At 35.1% G+C, this 11,357-nt stretch overlaps 1 protein-coding gene across 1 annotated transcript; it reads right to left on the bottom strand.

The window, feature by feature from the left end:
• Nucleotides 1–5,780: 5,780 nt before the first annotated feature.
• On the bottom strand, nt 5,781–11,003 carry LOC110412729 (Double Clp-N motif-containing P-loop nucleoside triphosphate hydrolases superfamily protein). Its single transcript, XM_021423347.2, is given in 5 exon segments — nt 5,781–7,879; nt 8,037–8,283; nt 9,494–9,958; nt 9,960–10,048; nt 10,050–11,003. Coding segments are annotated over 5 exon segments (3,333 nt in total). The 5' UTR covers nt 10,695–11,003; the 3' UTR covers nt 5,781–5,992.
• Between the last annotated feature and the right edge of the window lie 354 nt (nt 11,004–11,357).

Genomic DNA, 11,357 nt, shown 5'->3' on the forward strand with positions numbered 1-11,357 from the left:
CTTTCTATTATTTTAAAATCCCATTCGTTTGTTGGTTCTGAGGATATTAGCCGACTGTGATTTTACGTTGGGAGACTGTCGAAGGGAGTTGAAGGATGGAAGGCGTACGGCGGGGTGTTTACTTGTCTGTGAACGATGTGCGCGGTGACAATAAAGGGGGAGATTGAATTGGATATTGTTTTAAGGAGGCAAAATTCTTGATGCTATCGACGAATCGCAGCGTTTCGATGGGTTCTAGAAGCATTTATCTGTCTTCTTGTTGGGACTTTTTTGAACCCTTTTGTTCTATTTATTTAAATATACATTAATAGTTCATTAAATAATTTCATTAAAAATTTTTAATTATGGTAATTCTTATGCTGACGTTAAATGATGGGTAAAAATTTTGGACCAAGTCTAGGTGACATATTAGCTTTCCCACACTTCAAAACATAATTTTAAATTTTTGATTAGTAGTTATTAATTTTATATATAATATTCAAACATGATACGTGCAATCATTATCAAGTATATTATTTACAACAATAACATAATTTATATATTGCCTATTATATGTTTTATCATTTCATAAAAATTTAGCTTAATTTGTAACCATAGTAATTCTTTAAAGGTATAATATCTAAAAAAAATTTAAATTATTCAAAAAAATTCTAATTGAGCCATTTATATTATAATTACATTTAATCAAATTTTATATTTTTATTTTAAGTCAAACAAATTTTTATATTTTATTTCAAATTAAATAAATTTTTATGATTAATAATTGAATTAGTTAAAATGTCATTTATCATTATATACCCAAAAAAAGTATTGTTATGTCAATTGTCTTGTACAATATACCCAAAAAAAAAACAAAACAAAACAAATGTCTTATAATTTTAGCTAAAGAAATTCAAAAGATAGAAGAATGATTATGGGAAGTGGCATACCTAAAGGTTTGTCAAAAGACTAATGATCACCATTTTCTTGGCAATTTGTCTTCCATTTATATTGCAAAGGCACAGCAAGAAATCTTTTGCATATCTTCAAGGTATTCTTTTTTATTTATAATTTAAAGGTTAATTATATATGAAAGAAATTATTATGCCATTGCAAAACTTGGGTTAAAGTTAAACTAACTAAACCTATTATTCATCACATTATTGATTGTAAATTTCCCTCTCACTTCTACTTTGCTTTTATTAGTCCATAAAATACAAAAAGAAGTTAAGGAAAGGATTATTTCTTCTCACAAGATTAACTACCTAAAGAAAATAAAATTCATAAATAATGCTATCAATTTTTATTGATACTCACCTATAACACCTCAAAAAATTTCATAATAATTTACCATATTGAAAAAAAAAATTAAAATTTATTTTTTAAATAATCAAAAAATCCCCAATAAACATAGTCAAGGGGATATATGAAGAGGGAGCACCTAATCCTCGAAGGTATTAAAAAGATTGCATATAAAGGTAAGATTAAATCCCTTTTTTTGTCTAGATAAAAAGTATTACAAATTTCACTCAATAAAGAATTATAAAGAAAAACGAGGAGAAAATCTTAATACATTGAATCTCACTAGTTAATATGATTAATATTATTTTCACTGTCAAATCATGTATCAAAAATCGGATACGTTTTCGTGAATTAATATAAATTAATTCTACATAAAGTTATTGACTATTCAATTCATTTTATAATAACAAAATAGTCATTGTTGCTCATGACATGTACATATATGTTCTCGTTGGATGATGAATGTTAAGCAACGATCTTATAAAAGCCAATATTTCCATCATCAAATTATTTTAATGCATGAATGTAAGAATATTACAAATTCTTTTTTGGCAAGTGGATCAATAATTCAAATATATTGCAAAATGACGTAAGCAGAACTATACTTAATGCAAAAATATAAGACAACAAAATATCTTGAAAATAATTTCTTTAAAACCACAAAAAAAAAAATGACATTTGTCTTAATGGTTTAGGATATTGAAGTGGAGTTAATTGCTGACTAGATAATCTTAACTTATGTATTATTTTTCCCTAATTAAAGAATTCTACATACAAACAAAACCGCCATACAAGATTCTTCCTTAAAATATTTATAATAAGTGTCCATCAATAAATAAAATAATAAATTGGATAAGAATTTGGGGTGTAGCTCCAAGACTTGATGTCGTACTAAGAACCATTGACACTTCCTTCCAAAGGGATAAACATGAAGAGCAAATGCATTATAAAAAATCAACCTTGTAAATCTCACTCAAACAAAAATAATGATTAGAAATTTGGTTTTTTTTTTTTAAGAAAATTTTAAATTTAGTTTAACGATCAATCGAATGGGTCAAACGAATCGAACGGCTCTGATTTTTCTTTTTCCCGGAGACAAATTTGACTACTAAAATCTATGAATTTGTTTAAAAGCATACAATAGAAAAGTCCATGGCGTGCTCTAAATCAGGGACCCCAGTATTAAAAACATAAAAGACACTAAGGTTCTCGAAGGATTGGGACCCAAGCATTTGATGTCATTTTCCAATGGGTGGAAAGATTGCATTGGATGTTGCAATCAATCACACCATGGTTTCCATCACCTTTCAGTAAGGTTATGAATAGATGCTCATTTAATATAGTAGGAGGAAAAAAAAGGGTGGAAAAGGGGGCTTTGATTTGCAAAAGGAAAAGAATTGGGTTGCATTGCCAATGGTCATGATTGATCTTGTTACATATACTTATCATCCCAAAAGTATCATACATTGCACATAGAGATTATTGGGGTAATTATGACCTTTGCATATAGTTGATGATCATTTTCTTTTTTTAGCAAATTCTACTTTTCTACATTCATTTCCATATAATGTGCCAAAGGGTATGACTAAAAGTGGCTGAAGAAGCTAAGTAAAGTTGTACAGAAAAGCATGGCTTGTTAGGCATCATAGTTCATAGTAATAATTTTTTCGGTTTTTGGAATTTTAGCATCGAATCGATTTGAATCGATCATTTGCATACCCCAAAACAAAGACTCGAAAAAAAAAATTTCGACAGGTGACATGTTAATAAAGTACTATTAAACTTGTTGAAATTATCCTTTGATATTCTTGTATATCCAAAAATAAATAATCAAAGTTTTTGACTAGAGAGATAGAGATGGCCTAGTCTTGATCTCATTTAGCTCAAATTCATAGTAATAATTATACATATGTATATTATTTTATTTGGATAATGAATCAATCATGCATTTTTATAGTTGGAAAATTCACGGGGATTGAATGTAGAAAATAATCAAATAGTAAAATATTTTTATTTTTTTAAATTTTGATCGAAATTATACGAAATTTTATTAGTTTTTAAAATAGATACACTATTTTTAAAAAATATTTTTATTGGACATGTTATCCGTTAATCAACCATTAATATTTTCATCAACTTGCTAACAAGATACAAATAAAAAAATAATTTTACTTTTGATTAATTTTTATAATAATTTTTATATTTTTTATTAATTAAAAAAATCCCTTAAGGAGCCCGGTTGGGGCTCCTCAAGTTTCTTGGTGAGCTGGGGAACACTCATCGGTGCTCCCAATTTTTTTGTATTTTTTTTAAAAAATATACTAATAATTTTTTAAATTAATAAAAAAATATTTTAATATTTTCATAATATTTATTAATAGTGTTTTTAATCTTGAGGTGAGGTGTTTATTTTAAAAATTAATAGATTTTTATATAATTTTGATTAAAATTTAAGAATAAGAATATTTTACCTTTTATTTATTGATTTCTATCTTTGAACACGAGGAAAGGAAAGAACCTATTATGAGCTGAGAGGAATATTAAATTAAAGAAATGTCTGCTTCATCAACACACAGAATGCATTTAGTAAACAATGATGTGCTGCGTGTCTCTTTCCTCTTTTGTTTATTCATTATGATGTTTCTCAGGCAAATTTCTCCACACATTATGATAATAAATTTCTATAGTTGGAGATGCAAAGTGAAGTTACAAACTCCAATGTTAATTACTGTGACTTGAATGGAGCTAGGGTTTTAGAAAAATTTGGTAATGCTAATTTATATCAATATGTGATATTATTTTTCTTTTTCTTATTATTTTTTTAAAAAATGATTTACAAATTAATAAATTTTATTCTTGAATAAATTATCCGTCGAGGTTCAATAAGTTTAAAGTAAGGGAAATTAAATTAAAGATTGATGAGTTGGGATAAGAACTCCACTTCTTTTATTTACCATTCCATGGGCATATTATGAGCTTTTTGACCAAGAAATTTCACAATTATTAGAACCAATAAGTTAAAATATTGAATACTTCTTCTGTCAAACAATGACATTGAAACATTTGATGTTAATGTATAGTACTGACTAGAATACTAGTTGAAGAAGCTTGTTGTTCTTATAGTGGAGGAATCAAACTAATCTAACATCCTGAAGCTCATTAGAATGATCAAATATGTAGGAAGCTGTTGAATTTCTTTCCACCTTTTTTGGTTTATGGGGAAGAAAAGCTAAAAAGGGTCGGGAAGAGACCAGAAATTTGAGGCAAACGTGTAACATCAAGGCCATAGTTCCGAATTTTTCCAGCACCAAACAAACAGAGCCATCAAATCAAAAGGAAGAAAAGTCAGAGTTGGGCGTGGAAAAAATTGTCTTTGCAATGCAAGGGCGGTTTCGTTTTCCACAAGGTTAGCTTATAACGTAAGCCGGACCACGGTCCAGTACCACCTGGCCTCCTGTCATCTCACGTGTGCCTCGTCATCTTTTGTTGGCTTTCCAACTCGTGTCAGTGCAAAATTTAGCCCTTAAGGTCCGGAGATCTTCGGTTAAAAAGATCAGAGAGATGATTAATTTCATGAATGAGGAAAGCAAAAGCTTGCTATGATGTTTGCAGATGCACGTAAATGGTTTGAAGAAAAGGGCAGATGGCACCCTCGGAGCCCTCACAAAACAAATGTTCAAACTCGTTTGCAAGCACGACAATTTGGCAGCCAAGCCATGGTCAGTGATTAATAAGTGAGCTCCAACATATTTACCCGAAGTGTTTCTCCATTCTAAAACAATTGTCTTGGCCCATCCTTGATCTAGTATTCTAGTTAGTGTTAAATCCTTGTCGCTAACCCTGTCACCAAACCTGACCCGAACAAGAAGAGAAATGACAGGAAGCTAAAGGAATTAAACAGGAAAACCAAAAGCAGTGCCCTACATTCTTGGTTGATTTTGGTAAGAAAACATAGGGAGTAGGAAGCAGTCGTAATTTATTATTAGAACGGCTAAGTTATATAAACTAGGTTGGGGGGGTAAGGAAATGTCATCTTTGTAAATAGTTGGCGAGACGGAAGGGGTTAGGCAGTGCTAGTCTGCTGGAGGCCTAGAATCATGACATAAGCTTTGTGAGAAAAGCCTATGGTTCTTAGCCAAGGCTTGGGCCTTAGTAGTTTGACAAATATAGTGACTTCAAGTAGTGTCGTAGGTTTCTGAAGTATGACCAAGTGCGCGGCTGTTGACTCAAACTAAAGACCCCCCTTTACCTTAGCCGAAAGAAACAAAGCAGCATTGGGATTATTTCATCTACCATGCATGGGTTTTAAGTCCAATGCGCTGAAACAGCAGCTAACGTAGAGCAGTGGGCTTTGGGAGAAGGCCATTAAACAAGGACCATTATCCTATGAGATGGTTCATGGAGAAAAAAGTTTTATGGCTGATTAGTCAATTGACCACATAAGGCCAACTTGCATCATTTTGCCCCTTTTGAGTCTTTGTATGCCAGCTTTAAGTTCAGGAAGGTCAGATTACAGGTAATGCAGGCAAGCTGAGAAGAAAGTAACCTGTTACTCTTTGGACAAGGAGAACATTATACATTCTTTGACTGCGTTTAATACAACACAAAAATAATACCCAAAAGAATTACGGGAATGCTTGCCAAAGGCTTTAGATACTAGAACCTATAAACTGGGGGCTACATTATACAATTTAATTACAGCATCAAAAAATCAGTTCAGATTAATTTTTGCAGGAAGACATATTCCAGGAGCTTGCTCACTCACACCAACACCATCACATGCAACTAGTTTCACAACAGACTGAGAAGTGAGATGGTACTTCTGCTGAGCCTCAGCAAAGCTTCTGCAGAGAACTTTTTCAAGCCAGTCTTCTACTGCTTCCTTTTTGTCTGATATCCAGGCAGCCGCGACTATCTGTAACATGACTTCTTCATCAATCTCCAACCGAACCCCAGACCCAACAGTGGTCTGAAATTGTGAGCTGACTTCCTTTACAATTTTATTGGCAAGTTCATCAAAATCAAACGGCTTGAAAACTATGTTTTTATATACTTGGCTAAAGAGTTCTTCCAACCAACCTTCTGAGTTCTCCGAGAGAGATTCACTATCAGAGTCCCCCAAACTGATGCCCTCGTCTGTCTCCTCCACAGGAAGATTTAAATCCAGACAGGATCTTGGAGCCTTGTGGACTCTCGTGTCTGTTTTTTCAAGCTCAGAAGAGTAACCAGTGTCAATCATCTTTCTTTTATTAACAGTTGCAGAAGTGGAAGCATGTTTTATTGTTGCAACTCTCGTGTTCGTATCATTGCTTCTGCTGACATCATCAGAAACGGAACCAACTAAAATTTGCATTTGCCAGCTTTTGGCTCCCAGTATTCTTTCCTCAGAGAATTTCATGGATTTCTTCTCACAGAGAACATTTATATTACCTTTTCTGATGGCAGACATTATAAGAACTGTATTGTTGATGCTGATTTCTCTCCCATGCGAATCAGGAAATTTACCTGTTCTAATAGCCTGGTCCAAACTGCGTTGGACGTAATAATCAGCCTTATGCACATTTTCAAGGAAGATAACAGAATGGGGTTTCTTTCTCAACTCCTCAGCGATGAAGTCAGAAACTGTTTTTCCTCTAAACTTCACATCATAACCATTTAACTCTTGGCATTCAAAAATCGAGTTTGAATGGCTACCTTTGTCTTGCATGCTCAAATCCACAAAGATTAAGTTTTCCTGGCTGCCAAATAGTACCTCAGCAAGTGCTGAAGCAATTCTTCTCTTTCCAAGTCTGTCAGGTCCAACGAAAGTAAGCCAAATATCCCCTTTAGAGTTTATGCCATAACGGCTTCCATATCTGCTCCTTAAATTTGATACAGCCTGGCTGACAGAATTTACGGCTTCACCTTGCCAGCCAACCTTTTCAGAAAGAACTTTCCTAATCGACTTGTAATCCCCTTGATCAAAATGCTCACCTGATGTAAGACCAGAGCATGACGAAGATTGGGCAAATTGATATGAAGTATTCTCACTATTTGCATCAGCAGATATGGAACCTGAGAAGTGCTGAAGATGTGATTTATGATCTAGCGATTTTGTGGTGTTTGATTCCTGACTGGTTGATGCATATATTGTTCCTAACTTTAAATCTGTGGTGATGGGAGGAACAAATAAAGGTGTGCGTCCAGGACAAGAGCTCAGATTTGGCTGAGGGTGATGAGTAAACCAAGGCACATCCATATCTGTCTGCTGAGCTAGGCTTGACACATCTGCAAGTAACCTGGATTGGAAATTAATATTCTCAGCTTCAGAACACGGTATTGGTATGTTAGGTTTTGGTGGAAAAATCTTTTGCAATTGCATTTGTGTGCTGGAGCTTTGATCGGGAAATCGACTTTCACTGATAGACAGATCTTCACCACTGCTTTGCTTCTTGTCTGTGGCAAACTGTGGGACCTCAACAATTGGAGCTGGAGACCTGCCCGAGGTAATATCTAACTTGTGGAATGGTGGAGTGTGATGGAGACGTTGGCAAATATCATTCCATTTTCTCTGCAACCCCGAAACTTTAGCATTCAACATGGTTTCATCATCTTTAGTCTGCACTGAATAATGAAGCACATCCTTAAATAAACTTAATTATAATTTTATCTTTGAAATAAAGCATATGACTACTGCCAACAATGGATAAAAAGTATGTATGTGGTTGTTTATCTAAGCCAAGTTGAGGATTTCAAAATCTGAAGTGCTAGCCCACCTTTGTCACATCCACACCCTTGGTCGTGTCAACTGCTGCCATCCGTAACCAAGAAGGCAAGTTTTCTGAATACTGATCAGCAACTGAAGCTGTTGAGCCTCCCTTCAGAATAGCAGCAACTTCTAGTTCATACTTCTCATTACAAGGCTTGCATCGAGGGATAGATTGGTTTCTGCCACTTAATGGACTTCTCAAATCTGATGGTGTAGGGAAGAAGCCACCAAATGGAACAAAGGACCCCATCAAGCTGTAAGTATGTCATGAGCATGGAACTGTGAGATCCATTGGGTGAAAAACTGTCAGAAGCTAAAGGGCACTGGCAGTAGATATATACATATACAAATATAAACTTAGAATGGCCCTAACTACTAATGTGCTGCAAAAGAACTGCATTTCAGAGACAAACATATAGCAACCAAGCATTAGCTCAATGGTTGGTGCATGTATCCCTGGATCAAGAATCACGGCTAATCCCCCAGTTCCCATATAAATTAGGAAAAGAAATGAAAACAAGCCTATAAATTTACTGAGACAAGAACCAAAGCTAGAAATATGTCATGAGTATGAGATAGGTGAAGCATCACAGCTAGATCATAATATACGTAGTGTGTACGTTTTCCCCTAAGAATGGAGTTCTTGTAAATTCTCTGCCAGAAATAAATAAAAAATTTATTATCCATTGAAAGAAAGAAGATGTCATTAAGGCACGTTAGATGCCACTCCCAGCCCCTAGATATCCCATACTCTAGGGCTATGGTGAACTGAAGACAAAGTGCAAACAAGATGGTCATCAGAAAAAATGAAATTTTAGTGCTGAAACCATTTCATCTATATATACTTGGTGCTCTGTTTACAAACAAAACCAGGCCCTTTTTGCTCCAAAACCTAGAGACTTAAGGACTTAATTTGGTATTAAGATATTTTATTGAAATACTGCATCCCCAGTTCTTCAAGTGACATCTACATCCACACCTTAAAAGGACGCAAATTATCCAGCCGAAAGCCCTGATATAGCTCCAAACATTTATTTTTGAGTGCCTTTATCTTATCAAGTACAACTTTAGTAGTATTATATAGGACAAAGCCACGAGGCATGAAACCTTTTTTAACTACTAGTAGTAGTACATATTTATTTTATTGAACACACGTTCTAACAACACAAGAGTCACTAAACATCCAGGTAGGCAAAAACCCCTGAACAAAACATTTTTTAAATAACCTAACACAAAAAAGCAAAAAGCAACTAAAAATAAAGAACATGTATACGGTATATATATAATGCAACAAATGGTGACTCCACTTCTAGAAATGCATAGAGAAAACTTCAGTTTTTGGCAAGAAATCGACAGATTACTGCAATAACTAAGAGAATTTCAATCAAGCAAAATATGAACAACAAGAACATATTTTATCAAAACCCATATACAAGATATTTACAGCATTGAGCAAAAACCCACCTGGATTTGGAGCAAACCCCATCAAATGAACTCTTGGAAGAAGTAATGGGCAACAACTGCAAATCCCAGTCTTTTTCTATATTGGGAAATTTGTCGGAAAACTTCCTATACATTTCGACACTAGCCACAGCTCCAATCAACCATAATTTGCTTCTATAAACTTCCATTAAACCCGTTAGTTTCAAAACCATAGCACTAACAGAATCACTTAAAACCCCATCCAAAATCAACCCTTTCAAATCCCCAAAATTTAAAACCACTCCTCCAGAACCATTACACTTCTCCAAAACTCCTTCCATTTCCTTCAACTTTATCTCCAATTTTTCCTCATTTCCTCCAATAACGAGCTCATTAACCTCATTTTCAATCGAAATCACATTCAACCCAGCCAAATCCCAATCCAAGAAACCAGATTTCCCTCTTGCTAAACTCTCTGTAAAACCCCTCAAAGCTTCTACAGCACAAACCCAACAAGCAACGGACTTTTCCCATCTTTTTAACCATAACTTCACCAATTCTCCTACAATTCTCATCAGCCCCGTCTCTTGACCCGGAAACGGAAATTAAACGCTACCCGACCCGAAACCGAATCCGTTAAGTTACACAAAAAAATAGGCGGGCAACGGGTACGTGAAAACCGAGGGGAAACTTGAGTTACCGGCTGGTGAACTAAAGCCAACTTTATGTCACAGCTCCGGAACCCAGCTTCCCCGAAGACCCGACTAACAATCGGGTCATCGAGAATTGATAAAATAAAGTATTTAAGTTCGACCTTCAAAAGCGACGCCGTCTGAGAACAACCGGTGGCGTTATTGTTATTATTATTGTTACTGTGCAACTGCTGTAAATGGTAACTTTCTGGATGGCGCCGTTGATTGGCTTGCGACCGTTTGATTGCCGCCATCAAAGAGTTGGAAATCGGAGGGTCCTCGACGGTCTTCGAAGAAGGTAAACGGTCGAGCGAAACCCCGACGCAAAGCTCCAAGGCGCGGAATTGGAGTCGGGACGGGTACGCGCTGCTTCGCGCGCGTGCACACGCATCTCGGAGACTGGACGACGGTAAGGAAAGCAGCGCCGACACCGCGTGGAGTGATGTCGTCTGTGCATGGCTCCTTCGACGCGCCACGGCCACCGCTTCGTCTAACGCACGCGCCGCTTCTTCCGTTAAGCATTGCCGAGCTGCGGTTGCCGGCGTCGGCATCGCCGGCCAGCATATAAAACACGAGAAAAACCCACAAAAAAAAAACCCAAACAAATATCTGAATTTTTAAAAACAAATAAAAATGCAATTTTTATTAACTGAATGAAAATTCATTAAAAAAAGAAATATTTGTGTAAAAAAAATTAGAACGGGGGATGGGCTGTACTTGGTGTTTTTATTTCTTTGTCAGTTAGAGAGGTTAAGGCAATAAAAAAATTGAGGGGAGTTTACTTCAACAACTTTTTGAAATTATTTATTGGGGGATGGAGGAGGAGGCAAAGGCTGGATAGGGGTTGCTAGCATAAAGCAAGGGACACTGTTTGCGGTTTTTGTTGTTTCCCTCCTTTCTTTTCGAGGAGAGCGTGGGGTCTTGTCATGGAGAAGGAACAAACAGATGGTGAGCATAGATTCTCTATCACTCAAAAGAAACATCTCCTTACTTCTTCCTCTCCTTCTTCTTCTACTGCTACTTGTTTTTTTTTTTTCTTTCTATTATTATTATTATCATTAAATATATAACAAGAATCAAGAGAATAAATATAGATAAAAAAGAGTTTAGAATTGTATTAGCTTGTCTCTTATAGTTATTATTCTTTTCCTTTATATCATAATACAAGAAAATAGTAATGATATGGGTTTACTTTTGAGAAGGAGATGCCGTGT

Source organism: Theobroma umbraticum, unplaced genomic scaffold, assembly GCF_002168275.2.
Source record: "Theobroma umbraticum cultivar Fairchild unplaced genomic scaffold, ASM216827v3 scaffold_95.0, whole genome shotgun sequence".
Lineage (NCBI taxonomy): Eukaryota > Viridiplantae > Streptophyta > Magnoliopsida > Malvales > Malvaceae > Theobroma > Theobroma umbraticum.